A 27,791-nucleotide genomic window follows, 5' to 3' on the forward strand; every position below is an offset into this window, starting at 1 on the left:
CGGACTTCCCCAAACCACTAGGTTTCGCCAGTTTGTAACATTTCGGACATTCAGACCAGTCCTTACAAATTTAGTGGCCGGTGTTGGATGGCAAAAAAATGTCTGGACTCTTCGGGCCGAACATTTAGAAGCAATTTGGTGGACCGCGTTGGAGTTGCCCTAAGGTGTTGACAACTCTATGCAGATTTTGCCTGACCGTAAAGTATTCTCAAGATAAAATGTGTACTATCACATTTAAATTTGCCAGTTTATTAAAGTTGAAAACATCTAGATATTCCCTATGAAGGAAATATGACCTAGAGGCAATAATAAAGTTGTTATTTTATATTTTCTTATTCATGATAAAGGTTTATTATTCATGCTAGAATTGTATTGATCGGAAACCTAAATACATGTGTGAATACACAAATACCGTGTCCCTAGTAAGCCTCTACTAGACTAGCTCGTTGATCAAAGATGGTAAAGGTTTCCTAACCATAGACATGTGTTGTCATTTGATAACGGGATCACATTATTAGGAGAATGATGTGATGGACAAGACCCATCCGTTAGCTTAGCATATTGATCGTTCAGTTTATTGCTGTTGCTTTCTTCATGTCAAATACATATTCCTTTGACTATAAGAGTATGCAACTCCCGGATACCGGAGGAATACCTTGTGTGCTATCAAATGTCACAACGTAACTAGGTGATCACAAAGATGCTCTACAGGTATCTGCGAAGGTATTTGTTGAGTTGGCATAGATCGAGATTAGGATTTGTCACTATGAGTATCGGAGAGGTATCTCTGGGCCCTCTCGGTAATACACATCATAAGCTTGCAAGCAAATGACTAAGGAGTTAGTCATGAGGTGATGTATTACGGACCAAGTAAAGAGACTTGCAGGTAACGAGATTGAACTAGGTATGAAGATACTGACGATCGAATCTCGGGCAAATAACATACCGATGGACAAAGGGAATAACGTATGTTGTTATGCGGTTTGATCGATAAAGATCTTCATAGAATATGTAGGAACCAATATGAGCATCCAGATTCCGCTATTGGTTATTGACCGGAGATGAGTCTCAGTCATGTCTACATAGTTCTCGAACCTGTAGGGTCCGCACGCTTAACGTTCGATGACGATATGCATTATGAGTTATGTGATTTAATGTACGAAGGTTGTTCGGAGTCCCGGATGTGATCACGAACATGACAAGGAGTCTCTAAATGGTCGAGACATAAAGATTGATATATTGGACCATGTTATTCGGACACCGAAAGTGTTCCGGAGAGTTTCGGATAAAAACCCTCCTCCCCCCACCCCCGGGAAGTTAATGGGCCACCATGGGCCTTAGAGGAGATAGGGCCGGCCGGGAGGTGGAGCGCGCCCCCTAGTCCGAATTAGACAAGGGGTGGGGGCAGCGCCCCCCTCCTTCCTTCTCTCCCCTTCCTCCTTCCTTCCCCTCCTTGTTGGACTAGGAAAGGGGGGAACCTACTCCTAGTAGGAGTAGGATCCCCCTTGGGGCGTGCCCCTTGAGGCCGGCCGACCCCCTCCTTCCCTCCTTTATATACGAGGGAAGGGGGCACCTCATAGACACACAAATTGATTTCTTAGCTGTGTGCGGTGCCCCTCCACAGATTTCCACCTCGGTCATATTGTCGTAGTGCTTAGGCGAAGCCTGCGTCGGTAACTTCATCATCACCGTCAACACGCCGTCGTGCTGACGAAACTCTCCCTCGGCCTCAGCTGAATCTAGAGTTCGAGGGACGTCACCGAGCTGAACGTGTGCAGATCGCGGAGGTGCCATGCATTCGGTACTTGACCGGTTGGATCGCGAAGACGTTCGACTACATCAACCGCGTTACTCAACGCTTCCGCTTTCGGTCTATGAGAGTACGTAGACACACTCTCCCCTCTCGTTGGTATGCATCTCCTAAATAGATCTTGCGTGATTGTAGGAAAATTTTGAAATATTGCGTTCCCCAACAACAGGTATGGCAGAAGGTAGGATGATCCTCCGGGATACTCAGGGAAACATCATATTCAACACTTGCCGTGAACTCCGTACATGTGATAACGTGCTGGTCGCCGATCTCGCGTGAGAGGCCCCTGTGAACTTGGTTGTGGCTATATCTGGCCATGGGCCGGGCCTTAAAAAGCCCATGGCAGAAAACTGAGGCACATGCCCTCCCAGGCCCTACCATCGGGCCTACTTTTCAAGCCCAAGCCTGGCCCATCTGGTAAAAAGCCCTGAAAAGCCCTTAGGGCTTAGGGCCGTGGGCCGGGCCTCTTCCTTAAAATGCCAATATGCCAAGCCCAAGCCCGTCCAGGCCCTACTGGTGGGCTCAAAACTCAGGCCCAAGCCCAGCCCACGGGCAAGCCCATCGGGCCTAGGCCCTGGATTTTAGGGCCGACAGGGCCGGGCCGGAGATGGCCAGGACTAGTTGTGGCTGAGTGGCCCCATGAGTAATGAAAATCTCCTTTACCCCGCAAAAAAAGTAAAAGTAAATGAAAAAAATCAGTATTATTATCTAAAAAAGAAGTTAAACTCAGCAAAACTGAAAAGGAAATGTTGTGTTCGAGTCCGGCTCGGACGCCGCAGAGAAGTTGGCACCGTTTAGTGCTGCAAATCCGAAATCGCCAAGAAGAAAGTTCCGTGAGAATCACCGTATATATAGTTGGTGGAGATGGTCGACCGGTTTCAAGAATTTCTCGTTAGATAACATCGCCCGGGATCGCCGCTTCACACATACCGGACGGAGATAGCGTCGAGAAGCGAAGGCATGTCGAAGCGGCGCAGGTCCGACGACGAGGGCGGTCCAAGGTCCAGGCGGTCACACGGCCGGCGGCATCATCTGTACATCGCGGTGGACGACTGGACCGAGGGCTACAGCATATACAAGGTGGACGTCGCCGACTTCGATGGCGATTCTGGCGCCGACTTGGACTCGCAGGCCAGTCGCCTCCCCGTACCGCCGGTCCTTCGCCTGGAGTTCCCCCACGACTATTCCTCGCGCTTCGCCGCCATCGGCGGCAGAATCGTTGCCATGCGCTACAACCAGGAGGGGAACGCCGCCCCCGTCCTCCTGTACGACACGGCGACGGGAGGCCTCGCCCTCGGCCCGCGCACCCCCGCACAAGTACGGTATGTTTCCCACCTTGTGTCCGCCTGCGGCAGGCTATACGTCATGGGCGCTAGCGGGGTGTACAAGGGCGAGGATCACTTTGAGGTGCTCGCCGCCGACGAGAAAGGGGTCTGGGCCTGGAACGCCGTCCCCATGGCGCCCTTCACCATCAGCCAAGCCACCTGCCACGCCGCGCACCCGGACGGCCACACGATATTCTTCTCCGCTTTCAATCACGGCACCTACTCGTTCGACACCGAGACTTGCGAGTGGAGGCGCCACGGCGACTGGATGCTGCCTTTCGAAGGGCAGGCCTACTACGACGGCGAGGTGGATGCATGGGTGGGTCTCCACCGAGACTCTGCCGAGCCAGGTATCCTATGCTCCTGCGACGTCGTGTCTGCCGGTGACGACGAAGGACTGCCGGCCCCGGCATGGAAGCTTGCCAGGGAGAAGATGGTGTGCGAGGAGACGGAGAGGACCAAGACCGTCACGCTCACGCGCATGGGGCGCGGCAAGTTCTGCCTCGTCGAGCACCGGTCGCGGAAAGGTGTGCCCACGGACGTCCTTGACTCGCGTTACCTGTTCTATGCGACGACGTTTAAGCTCCGGTACGACAAGAACGGCGGTCTGCGAGCAACGGCGTGCCGGACTCGCTCTTACACGGTACCTAGGCAATCGAATGGCCTCAACTGGTGGGTGTTCGGGATCTGATCCTTGATCGATAGACTCGCCCGCCTCTGCTGCTATACAGCTTCTAGCCTTCTGCCGCCTAGCACGGCCACATATGTAGTATACTTACTAGTGGCTGGGGCGCGCCTCCTCTACGGTATTGTGCGTACTAATCTTGCTGGAGCATTTGGTAACGTGTTTATGCAGCGCAAATGAGTGTCAATTGTTAAAAGAGAATACATGAAGTAGAACTGCAGCAGCACAATATTAGCTCATAAAGCACGCATGTCAATTTTAACAGGGAGGTGACAGTCTTACAAGATGGATGACTGATCACAAAGCATGGCGATCTGTTGAAATCAAACTCAACATCCTCTAAAAGGTATCACAGAGCATGGCGATCGGTTGAAATCAAACTCTACCATCCTCTAAAAGGTGGGCGATCTCCAAAAGAGAGACATAGTTCACTGGATAATCAGAGCACAGGCATATTAAGTTTTAGAGAGAAACTAAATACATAGTTCACTGGGTCATCAGAGCATAGACATATTAAGTCATAAGAGAGAAACTAAAGACCATACATGGATCATATGTATAGACGATAGATGCGGCTGACGGTGGTGTGTCTAGAGACGGTGCACATGAGAGAGAGAGGCAGCGCCCTTGCTTGTGCTTGAAAAGGAAGGTGCAGATGTCACCTTGCTGGATGTTTGGGTGGTGGCGAAACTATGATTAGTTCGTCGTGATGGTGGCCCTCTTGTCAGTTCCAAGCATGAAGCGATCGTCGTGATGGTGGTCCATCTCCAAGCTTGACTGGTAGGATATCATCGTCTCCGTGGATGTACTCCAAATTGTTCTCTGCGTATTCCACCTGAAAGTAGTACCGTTGACAAGAGGGAAAAGGAGTGAGGGCATGACAGAACACAATATCATGCCACCATTAGTCTTCTTCCTAGTGATTCAATCTAGCATCCTAAAGGTTTGCAAAGCAATGTTATGCATACCATCTATGCAGCCACTTCTAAACATGTCCTTCAGGGCTTCCCAAAACTTTCAAAAGCTATCCTACGCTGGTGCTTCACAAAAACTTCTCTTGTGTAAATAAATGACATGGTAACTACAACACACTACTTGAATCTACACAATAATTGTAGTAGCTGAAATTGATAAGCAATCATTCAGGGTTAGCCCTATAGCTGTGTGGTTCTCACACTCTCTACGCAGTGGGGGGAGGGAGGCAAACAATTACTCTTTGATCAATTTATCAATTACATTTAAAGGGGGATTCTTAGTTTTGTGATTGCAACTGACAACAGGCACCTCATTCGTATTTCCTTTTTAATTATAATGAAATGTATAAAGAAAATTTATTACGGAATATACCTAGAGCTCTGCATATTTACCTTATACACCTTCAAATTTCCCCCTTAATATTGAAAACCTTGTTGGAGAGGCTATGGCTTTTGCTTCTTGAATGGGCATAATACTCCCAGAGATGTAATTAAGAGTAAAAACAGATATATGCATTAAAATAAAATGGACATGCAGATCCCATATCTTGACTACTATTAAACTATCATCGAAAAAGAATTAAGCATCCTAATCTACAAAATTACCAAAAGATTGTAGAAGAGATACATCACTACTAAATAGGACAGCACCACACATCGCCAGAACGCCCTCTGAGCAGACCATCGCAAATCGAAATTGATTCGAGACTTGTTTGCCAAGTGATGTTCATCGTTGTGGTGTTGCACAGTGGCACGGGAGGTCATGCTTTTCTATAGATGGCATAGATGTATTAAGAATTCAACTACAATTTACAGATTCAGAAAACTGGCTGCCACTTGTGGACAAAGGTTAACTGAAATGTAAATAAGTTCAAGGCTGCAATATTTAGAATGCAAGACAGATCTGTTTGTGACGGTTGCACATGAATTAAATCTCAGAACTGCGAGACCTGAAAAACTAAAATCCCACAAACTCATAAGAAAAGCTTATGATGTGGAAAACTCAGCAAGTGATCACACATATGTGGAAAGCTAAAAGTTCAGGTGGTATTTTCCTTTCCTTCTGAGAAGCTCTGAACCTTTCTTTAAAGAAATGACCATGCAAAACTGGTTTTGGTCCAGAAGTACAGACCTAGCTTTATCCACTTGCACAGAAAAGTTCAAAATGAAAATTGCAACATTTTGTGTTCAGATTATCAATATTCAATGTAGCAGCTGGGTTAAATAAACGGTAGTACAATATATGATCTCATGGACCAACCTAGCTATTCAACATAAACTACACTGAACGATGGGCGAAGCAGAACGGGTAAGTGAGACTGCAAGGTCAACCTAAATTAAGACGGGGAGATTCACTTACATTTAGGTATGTGAAGGGTTTTTTTTCGCTTCCAATGCTTCCATGCAGCATCAACACGCTGAACATCAAGCAAAGGAAGAAATAATGAACAACACAACCAACAAATAAATCTAGTATCAGCTTGATATGAAAAAAGTCATACCATAAAAAATTTGTTCGACTATTGTACACATCAAGAGAAACCCGCTTGATACTGAACATAATGGAATAAGAATAGTAATTAGTGAACTCATAATTATAGGTGCGAGAGGGGAAAGAACAACACATCATCATTTTCAAGTATAATAGTGAAACTCATACTGTGCATATATACATCACTGAATTTTTCAGGTTTAGATAGCCCAAGCTTTATAATTGAAACAAGAAGCAGACGATGTTGTTGCCCGAGAGGCTCCTTGGATAGATTCAATTCGAATAGAAAAGATGTTTTACTTATTAATTCATAGAATGAATTTAATATTGTTCTATTGTTTAAACAAATTCATCATGAAGGTTGCCTCATTAACAACCCATGAGCAAGAAATTTGCATCCACCTCTAGCTTTCATCCTTGGTATAAAATACAGCAGAGTACATGCGGGAGTAGAAATAATCATGTCATGTGTCCTTGCCAGAAACCTGATTATTTACACGCATGGATGCATAACCCATCGGACAATCACCTAGTCATGGAAAACCAACATAAATCATCGCTGCCATGCAGAATCAATTAAGCAAGTGCATGCGAGCTAATAAGTCAACTCCACCGGCCACCACACCTTGGTGGGGTGCAGACTGCTGAAAGCCACGCGGCTTTCCAATAAGTTTTGGCATACAACACACAGTAGAATAGCAACACGAAATCGAGACCAGAGAGGAAGCATGATATCTCACCTGCTGACGGAGACGATAACGAGACGAGGAGGATGGGCATGGGCGATGAGCGCGTTGCTTTAGGGGAAGCTAAAATCACCTCGATTTGATAAGATAACACCCAGGAATCAAGAGGGAGGAGTTGGAAAAAGGAGGGGGCGGGTCTAAATAACTATCGTCTTTCTTTTCCTTGCAGAAATTGAGGAGAAAATTGGAAACTGCTGATTTTGGGCAGCAAGTAACACTTGTTGAGACCTTTAGTGTCATTTTCAGCTAAGTGAACCGACTTACTATTAACTGATACTTTTCCAATAAACATAGAACTGTGCTAAATTAAGAGTAATACGATCAAGCATGCCCTGGACAAAAATGAAAAGAAAATGTTCATCTTATTTTTCTGAACAGGGTAACTCCAAACGCTCGTTTCTTGGTCTTGGGTACAGGAAAGCTATGTTCGTATTTTTGCATGAACTGGAGTCTGAAGGGAAGAAAGCAAATCGGGTTCCAACTTGTGATTAGAGGATTTTTCTAAACTCTGATAAAAATAGATCCGCTGAGATAAAGTTAGAACGCCAATTCTGTACGAGACTTCCGCAAGAACTTGAATTAGAAAAGGGAATCGATACCAAAACCCATATCCACTTACGCCATGAATCAGGCGAGAAGCTCCGACCCTTGCCCTCGAGCCGCCGCCGCCTTCTCCTCCCACCCACTCCTCTCTCGAGGCAACGACGTTGGCGTGGCTGCATGCTCGTCGGCGTCGCCCCTGGGCTCCAGATCCGGCGAAGAAATCGGCTGGACCCATCCTGCTCGCCCCCTTGACTGCCCTCTGCTGCAGCCACAAGGGCCCCTGACGGAAGATGCGGAGGAGAGGAAGAGGTTGCATGTAGGGATGGAGAAGGTGGGGTTCATGCGTACAGAGGCCTTTTTTCCCTTCCCTCGTAAGCTTTCTCTTGGGTATATCAGCCACGACCAGCCAATAGAAAGCAGCACAACTTGCCCAATCGACGAGCACAGTGAATCCGACATGGCATAACGGAGAGAGCACCCTTTGCGCGACTGTTAATGGGTTTAATATAGCTTCTTGATCAAACTTGGAGAGGGGCGAAAAGTGCTCGTGATGGGTACAAGATTGGGTTAGTTTGGTTTCTTTCATGTCTTGTTGCTTATCAGTTCTTCGTGTACTCCCTCCGTCCTAAAATAAATGACTCAACTTTGTACTAACAAATTGAGTCACTTATTTTGGGACGGTGGGAGTGTTATATTATCTGTTCGGTACGTGGAAGGAGGAAGTATGCGAATCTTTGTATTATGTATTTGTTTCTAGTTTTGCTAAAGCACATGTGCTATAAGTATTGTACATTTATGTCCTATATCACTGATCTTACGTGAAGATTTGTGTGGGTATTTTCTTTTTCATTTTCATTTTTGGGTTTGTCTAGGGCCCTAGTTATTTGCACATCCAAGTGACACAATCAAGTATAAAAAAGAAACAAAAAGAAAAAAGGAAATAGCTACACGAATCTCCATGTAAAATCAAAGACATAGGACTTAGATGTGCAATACTTATGACACATTTAGATGTGCTTTAGCAAAACTGCTATATATATGGTCGGAGATACGACGATTCTCATTGAACTTTCTTCTTGGTGGTTTCGGATTTGCAGCACTAAACGGTGCCAACTTCTCTGCAGCGTCCGAGCCGGACTCGAACACAACATTTCCTTTTCAGTTTTACTGAGTTTAACTTCTCTTTTAGATAATAATACTGATTTTTTCTCATTTACTTTTACTCGAACACAACATTTCCTTTTAAGTTGTTTAGGTCTTCTGCTCTCATCTAGACCATTGACAACATTATTAAGTGACCGAATTTTATCTTTTTCTTATGTGGTTATTTTGTCTTTGTTTTCTTTCCCGATTTTCTTTGATTTTTCTATTTTATTTACCTTTATCATTGGTATTCGACATTTCTTTCTCGGTTTTCATATTTTTTGTTTTTTATTCATTTTTATTTGTTTCATTCTCGGTTTTCCTTTTTTTTGTTTTATTTCTTCGCTTTTTCCTGGTTTACATTGGGTTTCTTTGTTTCTTTCCCGGTTTCAATCTTTTGCATTGATTTCTTCTATTTTTCATTCTTTTGTTTCTATTTTTAGTTTTCATTAGTTTTCTTTTCCTGTCGATTTCGTCGGTTTCTTATTTATTCAACACGCATTAACTTTTTCCGGTACAGATTCAACATATGTCTTATACATCAGAAACATTTTTCATATACACATTTAACACTTTTGAGAATATATGATTAACATTTTATGAAAACTTAATTTTTTATGTCTATTTTTTTCATATGTATTTTACATTTTTGGCATGTATCTAATACATTTTTATACTACATGTTTAACATCTTTCAAATACAAGTTTAATAATTTTTAATACATGGTCAAGATTTTTCTAAAGACATTTAATATTCATTTCAAATGCTTGATTAACATTTTTCAAGTACAGCATTATTATTTTTTAATACATGGTCAAAAAAAATTCGGCAGACATTTATTTATTTTGAATGCTTGATTAACATTTTAAAATACAAGATTAACATTTTCTCAAATACAAGATTAATATTTCTTGAATACATGGTCAACATTTTATATACACTTTAACTTTTTTCAAATAATTGATTAACATGATTCAAATACTTATTTAACAATATTTTAAATTCTTGACTAACATTTTTTAAATACATGATTAGATTTTTCACACAAATTTTATATTTTTTGTATACATGAGAAACATTTTCTCTAAACACATTTAACATTTTTCAAATGCTTGTTAACATTTTTTCAAATATATTATGTAAAGCGTTTTGGTAGTATATTATTTAGAATATTTGGAAGTATAAAAAATAAAAAAAGAAGAAGCAAAAAACAAAAACAAAAAACGCAAAAAAAAACAAGACAAAATACGTGGTCATGGCTCTCGCGCGCCTGGGCTGGCCCAACTCTCGGCTCACTTCAGGCGAGCGTTCCCTGTCTCGCATGAAGCGAGACATAGGAGCGCCCCTGGAAACTATGCTGAGTTTCGGACTTCTCCGGTTGGCTGGGGTCAATCACCTTTTCTGGCTAGTGTCAAAGAAAACGTTTTTCAAGAGTGCGAGTTTAAGGGCTGATCGGCATCGATCGACACTAGTGTCATCTGACACCGGTGGTCACACATGAGCTCCGTCCCTAGATGTCGTGCATGGTGATTGACGAGGATGACGATGATGATGTACATTTGGAATGGTAGGTAGGGCTTGAAAATTGTTGTTGGCCTATATATCTTGATGATGTGATACATACTAACCTCTCATGGTGTTGGTGAACTTGCGGTGTTAGGATTACATCCTCTTTTTAGATGTGATGGTAGGATGACACCATAGTAGTTAGGACGAACTTGTGCCGCCTTTTGGGTATATGATCATGCATGTCTATGTTGTTTCTTTTTCAGATGTTGTGTTTCTTTGGATTGAAGGGCCATAGGACGTTCTTTAATAAGAAGTAAGGGGGGTACAAGAGGCAAGACAGTCTAGGCGCTCCAGAGCTGTCTGCTGACAGAGTATGAACTCTGAAGAAACAAAGAAAGCAGGCCCAACCTGAGCCCACACGAAGACTAGAAAAGAGAAGAAATTAAAAGAGATCGCTAACACAGCCAATAGCTCTCCAAGCCCTAATATCATATTTGATTAGATCCAACAACCTGTCAATGTTACACGCCACATGCTCAAAAACTCTGGCATTCTGTTCCTTCCAAATCCTCAAGTGCAGCAGTATGGTAATGGTGTCAAAATTGCGCCGATCGTTCTTGGGAACCTCCTTTCGCGCAGTCAGCCACCAGTCTTCTGTACTGATGAAACTATCATTCAGAATTCGAAAATCAGCGTGTGTCCATTCCCTGGATTTCATCCAAACCTGTTGTGTGTAGGCACAATGCACAAAAAGGTGTGTACAGTCTTCATGAGTCGAGAGGCACAGCGGGCAGTTTCCATTAGAAGGCCAACCCCTACGCTCCAGGTTATCAGCGGTCATGCACCTTCGATGTACCGCAAGGCACATAAAGAATTTGCATCTCGGAGGAGCCTTGGATCTCCAAATCGGCTTGTGGCAAGCAAAATGAACATTAGCAACAGAGAACATGCTATATGCACTGCTGACGAAGATGTTGTGTTTCTTTGTCTGGTACTTGAATCGTTGCTCTCCTATTAATCTGCAGATGAATTGGTAATATTGTGTATAAATGTGGGGTTTCATGAGTATACAATTTATGGTGAACATGCAATGAACAGGTCAAGGGTTACCCATGCTACTCCTTTCAAAGGAGGGTTTAAGACAATGCAACAGGTAGATGATGAGCATCACAAATTCCTACTCGAACAAAACAACAATGATGAAGTTCGCAAGGTTGCTGCTCAATTTACATTGTGTGGGCGGAAGAACGTCGTCATCGTGGTTAGGTTGCTGCTCAATTTAGGTTGTGTGAGCTGAAGAACTTTGTCATCATGGTCCAGTTCGTTGCGATTCTGATGGTGTTTTACTTTTGTGATCGTATGTAATGGAATAAACACGTGTTAGGATGGTAGATGGTAAGCTAACCACATAGGGTACAAGGTTAGTAAAAACCAGTCAAATGTGTGCAACCATAGAGCATGCAGCGCATCAGAACACCCATACGCAGACAACCAAACACGGGACAGAAATTGTTGCCTTGATGCAGGAACGCAATATGCAGACAACCAAATTATATGCAAAATATGCTTTCAAGCCAACATTAGCTCAGCACGTCTCATATGAACCACAAATACAAGGAGGAAAAAAAAATGTACGCAACCAAACAAAGCCTTTCAGCTCTAGTAGGATTATTAAGGGACGCCAAGTTCCATCTAGAAAAAAGGAGGCGCCGTTCAACAGATCACATATTCGAAAAGAAAAGAAGTTCAATATAGGTCGCATACTGTCGCTGCAGGTGAACAACTACTTGGACACTAATTGAAATGCATTGCTTCTCCGTGAAGGGTGTTTCGTTGCTCCCTGTGTCGGCCTTATTCCCGTTCGCGCCAAAAACGGAAAAAGAAAGATGCGGCCTGAAAGCACGAAGTCAGAAACCCACGTATCTACCCTCCCGCTGCAGATATTGTACGTGTACGTGTACGTCTACGTGCAACTGTACATGGCCGGTGGACAATTTTCTGCATCACGAATCAACCTGTAGTTGAGTTGGTTAGGTGGACAGTGGTATCTCCAACCCACAAGGATTTAAATCCGTGAGAGGAGACGTTTCCGTCGACGACGAGGCGCCTACGTAACTTCGTAAATCTCAAGATGATATGCATCTTTCGGAGGTGCTCATAGGGATAGGGTGTACGTCTGATACTCAAAAAGACAATTTTCTGCATCGCGCAAGATGACAAGAATCTCGTCGGGAGTAGACCAAATATATGGCCCCAGTTTTCTTCCCATTCTTTTCTCTTATATGGTTGTTGGACGTGGCTATAACGTGGCACTATTTTCATATCTGGCTGCGGTCTTGTCGATCGTACGTTAACAAGTTAACTATGCGAAGACCAGGACGCAGTGCCAAGGCACTGCAGCTGTCGAACCCCAATTGGCTCCGAACCCTACCGAGAACTGTGGGAAAATATTCAGAGGATAAAGTACTGTACTGTCGCCGAAGTACAGATTTGCCAGCTCGAAAAGAAAGCAAGAAACAACAAGTTTATACATTTATCCCAACGAGAAAGCTATGCAAGTACAAATATTTCTGAAAACAAATACGTATGCGATCACATTTGGATTTACGGACTGATTAAAGTTGTAAACAAGTAGTCCCTCCGGGGACATCCGACTAAAAGAAGTTGTAAACAAGTAGAAGCATTCGCTTATTTTCTTCTTCTTAGCTGTTGCAATGGCAACTCGACTAAGCTCGAAAGTTCAGTCTGGTACAACTAGTTGACGGTGGGGGTTCGACAGCAATGTACTTGGCTATATATTGTGTTCTGTGTAATAGTGCAAGTAAGATATGCAGAAAAGGAAATATATTCACAAGGTGTTACAATTTTGTTTTCCAAAACAATGAATTGTAGGGAATATGAGCAATTTTCCATATATTATATTTATTTTAGAAACACAGTAGATAAAACATGATGAACATAGAAGCCATGATAATCGGACCGGCGAAAGTACTAAGAGCATCTACAACCTGACTGTACAAATGTGACCCCCTAAACGTCCGCGAGCATGCCCAGGCGCGTCTGTGGACAGCGCCAGCCCGCCCCTCATTTGTCATGCAAACACATGCCCAATTAATCACCAATTCAATAATTCAACAAACGAAGATAATCCACAATTCAACCATTCAATACATGCCAAAATGAAATCCATCAATTCATACATAGGCATACACGAATGAATCAAACGGCTCTCTTTTTGTGCTCATTGATCTCCTTCCTCTCGTTGTTGAACCACTTCTTGTTTTCCTTATCCAAGAGGCAAGTATCCTGCAACATGATCCTCGAATCCCCGTGTCCCTCACAAGCCTTGGTTTCTCTTTCTTGAGCTCAATTGATTCCAATGTCTTCGCCTTTTCAAGCTCCCATTTTACCCATTTTTCTTGCTTCTCTATGTCTATTTTCTCCCTCTCAATGCTCAACCTCTCCCGGACCCTCTCTCGGCCAAACAACATTCTCTTCCTTTGCACATCCAAGAAGAGCTTCTTCTTCTCCTTGGTGGAAAAATGTATGTCCATGTGACAGACATTTTTCTTGTCCCACCGTCACGCGCGGCCCTCTCCTTCTCCCACTTCTTTCCCATCACCCGTCGTTGCTCTTTGCCACGACCTCTTTCCCCCAGTCCCTCCACTTGGATCATCATGTCCATCCAATCCAATAAATTGATGGGAGCTTGAGCCATTGTTGTTCTTCATCTTCTTGGTGGGGTTCCTGAGCTCATCATAAGGGGTTTGCCACTTCAGTTTTCCAATCATAGTGAATGATTTGGTTTTCTCAATTTGTTGGTACAAAGTGGCGGCCAACCCCATCTAGCAAGCAACAATCACTCAAGATAATGCAAGAAGGGAAGCAAGCAATACAAATGATGACAACGTGAAGCAAGTCAAACTTACATGGCTTTGGATTCCAATGCCACTTTGGTTTTGTCCAACCACTTGTGCATAGAAACTGCAAAATTTGTTCATGCACTCTTGGATGGTGGCCCATCTATGTTGGAGAGAGCCCTCATTGTAGGTGGTATGGATGGATACCAATCAACTCCACATAGTGCTTGTGTTCATGATAATGTTTGTGGATTTTCCGCCAATACTTTATGCCCTTTTCATCGGTTCCACAAACATGATCCATCCTTATGGCCTACCAAGCTTCACACAACAACACATCTTCATGGTTTGTGCATGTCAGTCCTCTTGCCTCTTATGCCTTCCTTTTTTAGTACCCGGTGTTTGCCCAATATCAAACAAAAGGTCATTGGTATCAAGTCATAATGTGGAGCCTCTTGACCATCATTTATCATGTTCATCATGAATGTGTCCTAAAAGATGTATTACAACGAAGCAATCATCCAAAAATTGATCTGACGAATGTGTCCTTCAATGCAGCTTCCTTCTCCGCTGCTTCGAGGGCGGCTGCTGCACAACGCTCTCTCCGGGCAACGGTCTCCACCTTGCTCACGACGGTCATGACACCCACGGACTCGGCCAAGCCATCATCAATGGCGGTAGGGGATGTTGTAGTGGGCGTCGACATCTAGGACTGCAGCATGGACGAGGAGCAAGGGTGGAGGAGGACGATGACTCGTCGATAAAGAGAGGGCGGATGACTTGGTGAACTTGGTCAATTTGGAGTTATTTGGAGTAGGTCCGTCCTATCGGGTCCGATGTGGCGGTCGCACCCGGGCATGTCTGGGCGGCCCAAATCCGCCCCACATATGGGTTGGATTTGAGGGGTGCAAGGCAGCCCAGACGTTTAGGAGGGAAGGGGGTTCGGTTGTAGATGCTCAAAACAAATTAGACATGTAATCTAGTATGTAAAACAAATATAACAGGTCTAGTTCGATTGCTAGTACCAAAGTCCCAAAAGTGATTCCTAAAAGAAGTGATGATAGCATATACAATGTGGTGGATGATGATGTGTTTGTAGTGGCAGCAGCATCGGCTGTCAAGATGTCGTGGAGGAAGTAAGTGTCATTGAGGAGGTAGTTGTCCGCGACAATCTCGGAGGAGATGCAAGCAGTGGTCTCATAAGCCTGCTATCCCTCACGGTAGACATCGTGAAGCGGGATGGAAAAGTCTTAGGCGACATAAATCTTAGTAAACGAGGAGAGGTCTCATGTGCATTGTGTTTCGTGAGATGTGCAAAGGAGCAACGTGGAAGGAGATACGAGTAGTGGTTTCAAAGGCCTGCTCTCCCCCTTGCGGCGCACGTCGGGAACTGGGATGGAGAAGTATTAGGCAACATAAAGGTCAGTAAGCGATGGACGGTCTCATGCATGATGTGCTTCATGAGACGAACAGAGGAGTGACCTTGGGCAGAGAAGTCCCAGTTTGGTACAACTGGTGGGTGGGTGGGTAGGGGGAGGGGGATGTAGTCAGACTATATTGTGATTTGTGAATTAGGGCAAAGAAGAGATAAGAAACTCTATGAATCTAAATTCAATCCCTACCAGAGATCGGTTCGATACTAGAGAGAGGAAATCTCTAGGCGTGCCACGATGCCACTTCCTCTCTGCTGGTAGGTCATTGCTCCCTCCCCCCCCCCCCCCCCCCCCCCCCCCCCCAGCCAGTTCTGTTGGCACGGGAGTTTGACAGGTCTCGTTTTATGGCTTTTACATGAAATATCACGCAGATGTGAAAGAATTTACAATACTCCCTCCGATCCATATTACTTGTCGCGGAGGGAGTACCAAATATAGCACAACAATGTTTTTTTTTCCGAGTGTTTGGCACAACACAATGTTGTTTGTGGAGACACTGAACCAGTGGTCCAAAGTTGCTGTTCCTTTGCCATTGTGAACAGATAATGCATGGACATGAACAGAGAGACTACCAGACAAACCCACGAATGAGACCACACTAATCCAAAACTTTCACTAACCACGAACTGCCGACCAAATCATTTATTTATTCTCTCTTCCCTCCAATTTTAGCCAACAAACTAGTACTCAAAAACATCAAAGAAGAAAAAAAAATGCAAGTCCTGAACCCCCTGCAGGAGGAGGCAAAAGATCAGGATCAATGATTTGAAAGCAGCAAAAACAGAAAATTGCCCGCGGAGATTATAATGACAGGGAACTCTTCCGCACGATCTTTGCCAACCCCTGCACAACCATCGATCGCCTTTCTTTCTTTAATCCCCAAGTCCCCAACTACAGTCCTACCATCCGTGTTTCTCGTTTCGCCGAGTGCGTCGTCATCCGGTTCAAATCGCTCGTACGAGACGTCGAGACCACCCCCGCTGCACATTACTCTACCGGCGCTCACCCTAATCATGATCCTGATTGTTTACTCCCACCATTATTCTTATGATCATCATCCCGCACTCCTGTTCTCAGTTTCTCACTCATTGCACCCTTTCAATGGCCTCACGGACGGTCGATCGACGCCGTGCATATAGTATCTGCCCCGGTTTTTTCTATTCCGCGGTTGCGCGAAATTCAGCGGTCTCCGGTAGCTGTCCGGCATCTCCAACTGGAGCGAATGCTGCGTGTGTTAAACAATGGCGGCAAGCTGCCCTGATGTTGAAAGCGCAATGGTCAGACTTGTCCGCGCGCGGAACATTCCGTTTGTGTACCCCAAGATCACGAGTAGTCCCACATTCAGCTACTGGTATAAATGTCTGCACACGCGCATTGGCAATCTGGCATCTACAAGAGATACAACATACGTACTCTGCCAGCCGTCGAACAGCGTACGTCTTCGTCTAGTCGTCCGTAGTGCCAGGAGAGAGATCGATCGATCGAACAATGGAGGCCTCGGAGGCGAGCTGGCACTCGTTCGACCCGTCGGTGGCCGCGGAGGACTCCGAGGAGATGGCGCGGCTGCTCGGGGTGCAGTTCTTCGGCAACGACCAGAAGCAGCATCCGGCCGCGGCGCCGCCGTCGTCCATGTACTGGCCTGGCCAGGAGGCTGCCAACCAGTACTACACCTCGGCGCCGTACTGCATGCAGATGCAGGATCACGCCTCGGCCGGCGCGGGTTACTACAGCCACGGCTACTACGACGGCGATGCCACTGCCATGGCCGGTAACTTCTTCGTGGCGCCGGAGGAGCAGATCATGGCCGATCCGGCTGGATTCATGGTCGATCTGAACCTCCAGTTCGACGACCAGGACGACGGCGCCGGCACGTCGGCGGCGGCGTGCAAGAGGAAGTTCGGCGACCAGAACGGCACTCAGAGCGACGCGGTCACCGCCCCGAAGAAGAAGGCGCGCTCCACGGCACCACCGGTACGTGAAAACGTGTCCTGAGTTCCTGGCAGCTCTTGACATAATATGTCACGGGGTCAGGGTGCCTGACGGCGTTGAGTGTCTGTCTGATCGATGCAGGTGCAGAGGAAGGGCAAGAGCAGCGCGCAGCCCAAGAAGGCTTCGAAGGGCTCGTGCAGCCGAGGCGCCCAGGAAGAGAGCAATGGCGAGGCCACCAACCACGTGCAAAGCTCCAGCAACTACCTCTCCGACGAGGAGGGCTCGCTGGAGATGACCTCCTGCAGCAACATGAGCTCGGCGTCCAAGAAGACGTCGTCGTCGCGGGGTGACCACGGCGGCGGCGCCAAGGCGAGGGCCGGGCGCGGAGCGGCCACCGACCCGCAGAGCCTCTACGCCAGGGTAAGTTAATGGGTAGAAGTGCCAACGCAGTCGGCCACAACGTCTGTGATGAAGTCTGAATATTAATCTGAAATGTTTGTGTTGTCGTTAGCAGAAACGTAGAGAAAAGATCAACGAGCGGCTGAAGGTGCTGCAGAACCTCATCCCTAACGGAACCAAGGTAATTATTTTTAAATTTCAATCATTCGAGCTACGACTGGAACATTTGTTATACTAATGCAAATATCTGGGGAAATGATGATGTGGTTATAAATTTCTAATGCATGCGAGATTTGGCTTTCAGGTGGACATCAGCACGATGCTGGAAGAAGCAGTTCACTACATCAAGTTCATGCAGCTCCAGATCAAGGTCGGTTCTGGCGAAACTCCAACCATATATTAACCCTTTTATTAGAAATCTATGGATGTTTTTCAGGGCTGCACTTTTATCTTCAGAAGATTAATGACTAGTAGAAACTGTTTTGAGCAAATTGATCCTGACTGTTTCCTGTTGTGCACAGCTTTTGAGCTCGGATGACATGTGGATGTTCGCGCCGATCGCCTACAACGGCTTCAACGTCGGCCTCGACCTCAAGATCGCGCCGCCGCAGCAATGATCAGCTCTGGAGCCAACGAGGCTCGAGCAACTTTCTCGGCAGTTCATATGTGCATTCGTGCACAATGATTCTTAAGTGTTTAGATTATTCCTTCTTGAATTCATTTCAGTCATAAATTACAGACAAACGGCATATATAATACAAATTGAACGATATTTTTACCTTATTACGCTCATTTGTCCTCGAGATGAATCCTGTTTCGACGGACGCCAGTAGTTTTTCCCTCATTTTCTCGATATTAGTTACTCCCTCCGTCTCATAATATAAGATTAGTGTCAAAACACGTCTTATTTTATGAGACGGAGGGAATAACAGCCAATCAATAGGTCATAGGTGTAACTTAAGGTGTATAATTAAACATGACTAGTAAAACGTCCGTGCGTTGCTACGGGCTACAATGCATGCATATAAATGAGTCAAACAAATGATAAGGTCAAAGCTGGATTTAGTATATTAGGTGCACGTGCAATGCCATAAAACATCGCCCGAAAACCCTTGTCTTTGGAAGGTGTCCGTGCGCTGCCATAAAAAATCCAAAGGTCTTCAAGCTATTCTTTTTGGACGTCGACATAATTCATCTCCATCTCTCTCATACTCTGTGAAAACAAACATATATATAAAGACACCTTTTGTATTATCACGGGCCAAGAAAGATGATCCCTTCAGACTTCTCATGCCCTCTCAATAAAACAAGTTAAAATGTCCCTTCATGGTCCATTTCACTTCATGATCAAGCACAAATGTGCACATCCTTAATGTTTTTCAACAGTGGAAGATTATTTTTCTTTAAGTTTGACAACTTTGTTTAAATGATTATCATATCCTTTACAAGAACTGGAACCGGGAAATAAGAGGGTGGTTCCCCTTGACCTCTCAGGCCTGTCAATAAAACAAAATCGACCAAGTGTTCACGTGAATCTGCTTCTCGCCCCCGGTGCATCATCCTCGCCCTTCCAAAGCTTGCCATCAAATTCCGGCAATCATAAGTGACAACTGCCTCTAAAGTGCGGTACTCCGACTGGTTCTTCACGCCTTGAATATTTTTCATTGAATCTCTCCACCGCATGGGAGTGGGTGTCCAATTTTCTGCTAACTTCAGGCCCATCATTAATGCTTCAGCTTCCATCGGTGGAATGTCCAACCTTGACCACTTGTACCTGCATGAATCAACGTGTTGCAACACCCGAGCTCCAGTGCTCTCTATATTTAAACATTTTGAAATTTGTGTTTTGAATTTTTTTCCAAGGATACATATACACATTCCAAATACCCGTGGCAACTGTGGTAGTTATCTCGTTTTGTTTTTGGCTATAGAAAAAAACAAATTTCTAGTAGTATATAGGACAAAAGGGGAGTCATTCCTGTCAGAATTATATCTTTTTTATATCTAAATACAACGTATTTTTTTCAGGTTTTTACCGGGCCTTAAGAATGTGTGTATGTATTCACGTATTTGATTTAAGATTTTTCTAGCAACCTAAGTGTGTTTTTAAAAAAATTCAAATATCTAGAGCAGTGAAGCCCGGTAGTTGCAGGCACTTTTCGCAACGAAGCCCCCAAATGAGTCACGAAGAATAGCCCATATGCCCCGTTGCCTCCATCAGTGTGAAACGAAGTGTTCTTGTTGAGCTACACACTGCCGAACGTAGATAAAGTCCATTTATGAACTTGGCGTCGGCGCACGATCCTCCAGAGCAATGGAGTTTGCAACTACGTACCGTCCTCATGCTCATCGATGAGTGAGCAAGGGGATCATATTTTTTTCCTCATGAAAATATTTCAACACTCCCACCAGATAAACCAGAAGGAAACCATTAGAAGATCCTTGTTGTTGATTAGATTCCTTGCTTTTAGCAGCTTCCTCGTGTCAATTATCAAGTCCACCCACACTTATCCAAAGTACCAATAGAAAAAAAATGCAATGATATTTGCTTTGTTGGAAATGGCTTGGGGTTAGTATATAACCATTTTTTAATAAATAAATATGGTAATTTGGATTATTTTATTGAGATGAACAACTTCTGCTTTTCTTGATGCATGGCTAATTAGTCAGTGGTTTGTTACTTGAGATGATCAAGTGGATTATTAGTAGTTTCCAAACATATAAATGATGGCCATTATTACCACCTAGTCTGTAGCATAGCTTCGGCCTAGATTTGGATATATCAGTATGTTTTATTTGGCCACAATTATGATTTGTAGATAGGCAACTGCATGATTCAAAGATCAAGCGATTGTCATTTTCAACAACATAAATGGGGGGGGGGGGGGGGGGGGGGGGGGCACTAATATTCATGTCAAGAATATAACAATGGGAGGGGTGAAGCTGACTCTAACAATAAGGCGATGAAGTCTACTTGAAACAAGAGTACATTGTTCTTTCCCACACTAATTGCCACAAAATTTCAGCATGTTGGCTCACCTGATTTATAAAGCATTTTCACACCTGACTCCTTGATCATGTCATTTATGAATAAAAAAATACATAAGTAACTCTTCGCTTCAGAATTGTACTTGGCAATTTGCCATTTTCTAAAATCATATGCTATTATGATGAACTACAAAAGGTGAAACAAATGTCTGTCCTTATTTTAAGAACCCTACACTTGATAAAGTATAGGAAATATCCAGATAATCATAAATTTAACTGAAGTTCAGGGATGCATAAGCAGCAGTAAGAATCAAGTGTGTTAACTTGAGGATCCCCATGTCTCTAAAGTAATAAATTTTAAGGAAGCACCCTAGTGGGGAAAAAGATGACAGATCCTAAATGGCTGACAATTTAGTGGCATTATTCTTTGACAAACTCAAGGTAGTAGTACTATTTTTTAGCAAGTTCATATGCAAAATCATTACAGTAGGTACCCTCGACATAGGTTGTAGGGAAAGTGCATATGTGAAATCATTACTGTACCTCCTTTTTTTGTTCATACTTCATATATGGCAATGTCCTTGCTGTTAGTTAACTATGCCTAAAGAAAAGTTCCTAAGATATGAATCAGATTACCTGAATTAGTAGCTGGAACAACTCTGCCATGTACTATATACAGCCTAATGTACCAGGTTGACACCTAAGAAATGGATATTTAGTGTCCATATTTCCCTATCTACAGTATAAGATAATACTAAATCAAATCAAAGGTCCCCGTGCGTTGCAATGGGATGAAAAAAATAGAAACATGGATCCTTTGCTAAAAGAGAACATTATGCTCTCATCTTCATACCTGCTACCATGCTTCGCTTTCCTCCGGTGCAGTCTCCCTCTTTTCTCTCAACATCGCATGCTTCGCAACGGAGAAACACCAGATTCCGAGTGCCCTCGCCGTGCATCAATGACAGGTGCAATTTGGTTGAGCGAGGCAACTTTCTGCTCAATGACACGGGCTTTGGCGGACACCTTGAAGCGTTTCGCGCCTATGATTCCGCAGTTGTGAGCCTGGTGACGAGCTAGTCAGGAAGAGCCAAGCTCAGAATCATGAGCGCCTCCTCAACTATTAGAAAGCCTTCTCAGTTATGTGCATAAAATGATATATAGAATGATAGAAGTGTCCATTACTAATAGACGTCAAGAGCATCAATTTCGCAAAGATGATACCCTCAAACTTTCGATAGATAAAAATCTGCAAATATTCCTTCAAGTCAAAGAAACTGTTATATTAAATTTTCTCATGGAGAGCTCACCACATGTTCTTCCATACTTGCTTCGAAAAGGCGTTTAATATGTAATCTGCATTAGACTAAATAATTTTCTATGTTGAGCTTCCAAGTCATCTCCTAAATTTAAAGCCTATACAATCTGTGAGATACTAAATGACTAAACTTCTTTGAACCTTGTACTCATACTACAGTAAAAAAAATTGCCCACATGATAAATTCTGACATTCGCTAGTGTGAAACGGAAAACAAAAGCTGCTGCTACATACCTTGACATACGGCAGCAACAACATCCAAACACAAACAGCGGGCACCTTCAGTGAGCAGAGCAAGCAGCGTCTGGTCAGGGGAAGTGAAGAAACTTCACCATCATACAACGTTGTTGATGTACACGAACCAAGCCTCACAGGTTGTTTGCTCTAGGTCCATCTCTTTTGTAGATCTGAAATTGAGTGTAATTGTTGATCTTGGTCAATGAGAGGCAAGATCCATGGAGGGAGATTGGATATGTGGGTTAGAACTTGGTCTTGAACATGGTGTCGGGATGCTGTGGACGCAGTCATGGCGCTGTTGGGAAACGTAGTAATTTCAAAAAAAATTCTACGCACACGCAAGATCATGGTGATGCATAGCAACGAGAGGGGAGAGTGTGATCTACGTACCCTTGTAGATCGACAACGGAAGCGTTAACTTGGTTGATGTAGTCGTACGTCTTCACGGCCCGACCGATCAAGCACCGAAACTACGGCACCTCCGAGTTCTAGCACACGTTCAGCTCGATGACGATCCCCGGACTCCGATCCAGCAAAGTGTCGGGGAAGAGTTCCGTCAGCACGACGGCGTGGTGACGATCTTGATGTACTACTGTCGCAGGGCTTCGCCTAAGCACCGCTACAATATTATCAAGGACTATGGTGGAAAGGGGCACCGCACACGGCTAATAATATGATCACGTGGATCAACTTGTGTCCTTAGGGGTGCCCCTTGCCTCCGTATATAAAGGTTCAAAGGGGGGGCCGGCCGGCCAAGAGGAGGCGCGCCAGGAGGAGTCCTACTCCCGGAGGGAGTAGGACTCCCCCCCTTTCCTAGTTGGAATAGGATTCGCGGAGGGGGGGGGAGAGGAGAGAGAGGAGGAAGGGGGGCCGACCCCCTCTCCTTGTCCTATTCGGACCAAGGGGGGGAGGGGCGCGCGGCCCATCTCTGACCACCTCTCCTCTCTTCCACTAAGGCCCATATACCTCCCGGGGGGTTCCGGTAACCTCCCGGTAATCCGGTAAAATCCTGATTTCACCCGGAACACTTCCGATATCCAAACGTAGGCTTTCAATATATCAATCTTTATGTCTCCACCCTTTCGAGACTCCTCGTCATGTCCGTGATCACATCCGGAACTCCGAACAACCTTCGGTACATCAAAACGCATAAACTCATAATATAACTGTCATCGAAACCTTAAGCGTGCGGACCCTACGGGTTCGAGAACAATATAGACATGACCGAGACACGTCTCCAGTCAATAACCAACAGCGGGACCTGGATGCCCATATTGGTTCCTACATATTCTACGAAGATCTTTTATCGGTCAGACCGCATAACAACATACGTTGTTCCTTTTGTCATCGGTATGTTACTTGCCCGAGATTCGATCGTCGGTATCCTATACCTAGTTCAATCTCGTTACCGGCAAGTCTCTTTACTCGTTCTGTAATACATCATCCCGCAACTAACTCATTAGTTGCAATGCTTGCAAGGCTTTTAGTGATGTGTATTACCGAGTGGGCCCAGAGATACCTCTCCGACAATCGGAGTGACAAATCCTAATCTTGAAATACGCCAACCCAACAAGTACCTTTGGAGACACCTGTAGAGCACCTTTATAATCACCCAGTTATATTGTGACGTTTAGTGGCACACAAAGTGTTCCTCCGATAAACGGGAGTTGCATAATCTCATAGTCATAGGAACATGTATAAGTCATGAAGAAAGAAATAGCAACAAACTAAACGATCAAGTGCTAAGCTAAAGGAATGGGTCATGTCAATCAGATCATTCAACTAATGATGTGATCCCGTTAATCAAATAACAACTCTTTGTCCATGGTTAGGAAACATAACCATCTTTGATTAACGAGCTAGTCAAGTAGAGGCATACTAGTGACACTCTGTTTGTCTATGTATTCACACATGTATTATATTTCCGGTTAATACAATTCTAGCATGAATAATAAACTTTTATCATGATATAAGGAAATAAATAATAACTTTATTATTGCCTCTAGGGCATATTTCCTTCAGGCGTAACTGGTAGAAAGTCAATGAGGAATCATCCGCCGAGTCCTTGTCCTATAGACCAATGATTATTAGTAAAAAAATATTTCAACAACTCATTTTCTAGTGTTAGATATATACCGCGGTAAGAAAAAATATGCATAGATGTGGAAGAATATCCAATCTAAAAACTTAGTTATTTTGTAAACTATTAGTTCTTACAACATGATGGGGTTGAAGTTCACGAAGTTGCTCGGCCTAAACGGCAAGCGGTATGGACAAGCGTGGATTTCTCGCCTAGGTTTCCTTTCCGAGCTCGGTGGCTGGAGGATCTCCATTAATCAATTGTCTCTAAGCGCAACCGGTTCGCCTCCCGGTCACAGTCATATGAAGATCAAGATTGATCTCAAAACTCCTCAGGCATCACCGTAAGTCATAACAGAAAGAACACCATCGTACTTGAGGGCGCTGGGTCCTCGGCGTCCTCGGTCTTCTCGGCCATGGGCGATGCCGACGGTGGGCTCCTTCCTGCCATAGCCCTTAGTGCGGCGGAAATAGGGTGATTGTGACAACATTTAATAGGTATTTAAAATAGAGAAGCATTTGAGAGTAGATAAAAAAAGTAACAATTGCTATGGTTAATTGATTGTTATACTAGTGATATATACCTGAAGTCCTGAACCAACTCATGATATTGGTTGATGTCAAAAAAAACATGATACGGTTAGTCTGCATCTTTGTTTCATTCCAAAAAGAAAGTTCAGATGCTTGTCTTTGTGACAACTTTGACATCTCCACAATGATGGATTTACCTTTTATGTGGCCAAAGCACTGTCAGAGTATGCATCATCTTATAATTGCACAAAAAGTATTGCGTATGTTAGAAGTTTGAATTAGGATTCAATCAAAGAACCTGGTAATAGCTGAACATAAATTAGGATAAAATTGCAATAATAATGGCCATCAATAATTGCAACAGGAAGAAGAGGCAGATCGACAGCATGTAGGTTTACCAATAACAATGTTCACCAATAATTATTATCACCAACCATAGATGTTTTCTGTTTGTAATAGGAATGTTTAGGAAATTAGAAGCACAAACTTACCTTCTAACGCACATGAACACACCTGCACATATGGTGCTTCCTTTTGGCCATTTTTTGGGTGGCTTGTTCTCATCCTCGAGGTACCAAGAATACGCACGGACCTTTTTAAATTCAGTCGCGCTCTTCATGAACTCTAGATCCCGATTTTGTCCAAAAGTGGATACGGGTGTAAAGGTAGTACCTGGGGTTGGGGCAACATCATATTCCTCCTCTGTCGTCTTCCCTAAACTCCTTTCTCTTGGCAAAATTTGGACTGTAGCACTGCTTTCAATTGTCTGAAACCAACAAAATGTTTGCACAACATTCCCATATGCCTGAAAATATTCTGGACGCGCACACTTAATTTCGCATCCAGTTTCACTGATGCACCTAGACACAACCAAGGACATTGATTTGAAGAACTCATCTTCAAACTTTTTGTATATCTCGCTTGTGTAAATTTCACAATCTTCAATCTCGAGATGCCCCCAATTGTTTTTTCATTGGTTTCTGTTTGCAAAAATTGATGAGGTGCTTTGAGATTCTTGATGAAAATCATAAGAACTGGATTGATCTCACTGTGTGAGTTCCACTGCCTCTTCTCTTCACAAATTGCAGACAGAGGGTGATTTTGCTCGTTGCTAAATATGCTCACATACCAACCTGCTTTGCATGGAGGAGACGCATCCTCGCCTTCGTTCTGTTTTGCACGAAGAAGAATTATCATTGTCCCTCTTAACCTGCACACCGAAAACCAAACAAGACAATGACAATGCTAGCTACAATATAAATACCAAGCAATTTCAAAGCATGGAAAAAATTCAAGCGCAAGACCATCATGGAGTGGCTGGGGAAACGACAAGAATATAGTTGTACTACAATTTCAAGCAAGACGCTATGTAACTGATCTAGCACCAGCACACAATTTTGTGCGTCAACTGGTAACGTGCATGCCCTCATCTCGGCTTTCCATGATGAATTCCAAAACCATCCTCCAAAGCAAATAGCTTATATTGTCCGTACGCTTCTTGGCATGAATCAAATGGCATGCCTTCTACAAGAGCAAAAGTGTCGGCCGAGTGCTTGCCTTCAGAGTTTAGAAGACATCTTCCAATCGAGTTCATCTTGCTTGGGGTTGCTCTGGTCGCAAGTCCAGTTTGAATCCAGTTCCTGAACCAAAGAATCAACCGTCAGATCGTGTTTGGAACTGAATTTTAGCAGGGAGGGAAAGGGGAGAGGAGCACTCACGATTGTCGAATCAGCAGCATTGCAAGGCAAGATATGCACTCAGTGTTTTGAAAATCTGCAGAACAGATCATGAAACATAAATGTACCCTGCATACAAAAGAAGACCAAGATCAATAAATGTGTAAAATTGAGAAGCACCAAATCTGATTCAAGCACAAAAGAACAAGGGAGAGCTTATGCTATCCTGCTGCTAGGCCACGGTCATCGCCGGCGAGCACCCCGTCAAGGACTACCGCAACACATCCGCAAACCTGGCCCTGTCGCTGTTCTCCATGTCCGGGCCAGTCGGGGGAAGGGAACAGAGATGGAGGAGGGAGAAGGGAGAGGAGAGAAGAGGGGGAAAGAGAAAGGGGTGGAGATACCTATGATAATGGGGAGGCGGGAGTGCGGGGCGGGAAGAGTCGCCGCCGGCGGGCAGGATGAAGAGCTGGCGGCTCCAACCCTAGCTTGCGCGTGAGAACTGCATCCGTCGCACACAACCAGGGCATCCATCGTCTGCCGTCGTGCTCCAGCGAGCCGGCGACCGAGGGTTGCCTGGAGCGGAGGTGGAGGCGACCAGAGCCGGCGGCGGCGCGACGCTGAGGTTGGTGCGACGGCGAGGCGGCGGGGCAGAAACTGTAGGAGACGGCGGCGGGGACCTCGAGGCCGAGCTCAGGTCATGGCTTCCCTGGCTCCAGAGGCCGTCGCGGCGCCGGACGCAGCGGCGGGGCGAGGAGGAGGCCGGCCGTCGGGGAGGCAGGAGCTCCTCGTCCCCTCGATCCAGATCGGGATCGAGGAGGGAGCAACAGGGGCGCGAGCGAGCGGGCGATAGGTTTAGGTTTTTTCTATCGCTGGTTAACTTTCGTATGTCTTTTTTCGTTGGTTAACCTTCGTAGGTCTATTTTTTGTATGTGGATGGGTGCGGGTTCGGGTCTCAGGAGAAGGTTTTTTTTGGTTTGTGGTGGCTTAGTCACAGGTGGGAGGAGATACCAAAATAAACCGTGGGAGGTGGGACTAAAAAAACTTGGAAGCGAGACTACGAACTGCTCCCTTAAAAGTAGAGATTCCAACTTAGCAGGACGGAAGCCAATG

The 27,791-nt window shown here is 44.7% G+C and overlaps 1 protein-coding gene and 1 long non-coding RNA gene across 14 annotated transcripts; one reads left to right on the top strand and one right to left on the bottom strand.

Moving 5' to 3' along the window:
- Positions 1–16,896: 16,896 nt before the first annotated feature.
- On the top strand, positions 16,897–18,764 carry LOC125554098 (uncharacterized). Its single transcript, XM_048717705.2, has 5 exons — positions 16,897–17,492; positions 17,592–17,870; positions 17,965–18,030; positions 18,154–18,219; positions 18,371–18,764. The coding sequence occupies exons 1-5, from the start codon at positions 17,010–17,012 to the stop codon at positions 18,464–18,466; spliced, it is 990 nt and encodes a 329-aa protein (XP_048573662.1). The 5' UTR covers positions 16,897–17,009; the 3' UTR covers positions 18,467–18,764.
- A 458-nt stretch (positions 18,765–19,222) lies between these two features.
- LOC125552574 (uncharacterized) lies at positions 19,223–27,587 on the bottom strand. 13 transcript variants are annotated; one of them, XR_015601521.1, is made up of 5 exons: positions 27,083–27,587; positions 26,721–26,807; positions 26,560–26,642; positions 22,390–26,212; positions 19,223–21,902 (listed from the first exon to the last, which is right to left on the bottom strand). It is a non-coding gene; the product is annotated as an uncharacterized LOC125552574 (long non-coding RNA). The 13 variants fall into 13 exon arrangements; XR_015601517.1 differs by having other exon boundaries at positions 19,223–21,957; XR_015601520.1 differs by having other exon boundaries at positions 19,223–19,623; positions 21,691–26,212.
- Between the last annotated feature and the right edge of the window lie 204 nt (positions 27,588–27,791).

Source organism: Triticum urartu, chromosome 4A, assembly GCF_056163025.1.
Source record: "Triticum urartu cultivar PI428250 chromosome 4A, HENAU_Tu73, whole genome shotgun sequence".
In the NCBI taxonomy this organism is placed as follows: Eukaryota; Viridiplantae; Streptophyta; class Magnoliopsida; order Poales; family Poaceae; genus Triticum; species Triticum urartu.

Bases quoted from the DNA above. Each gene is read 5' to 3' on its own strand.
- LOC125554098 (XM_048717705.2), top strand. From the start codon at position 17,010: ATGGAGGCCTCGGAGGCGAGCTGGCACTCGTTCGACCCGTCGGTGGCC. The intron at 17,871-17,964 runs GTAAGTTAATGG...TGTCGTTAGCAG, and splicing joins CGCAGAGCCTCTACGCCAGG to AAACGTAGAGAAAAGATCAA. The intron at 18,031-18,153 runs GTAATTATTTTT...TTTGGCTTTCAG, and splicing joins TCATCCCTAACGGAACCAAG to GTGGACATCAGCACGATGCT.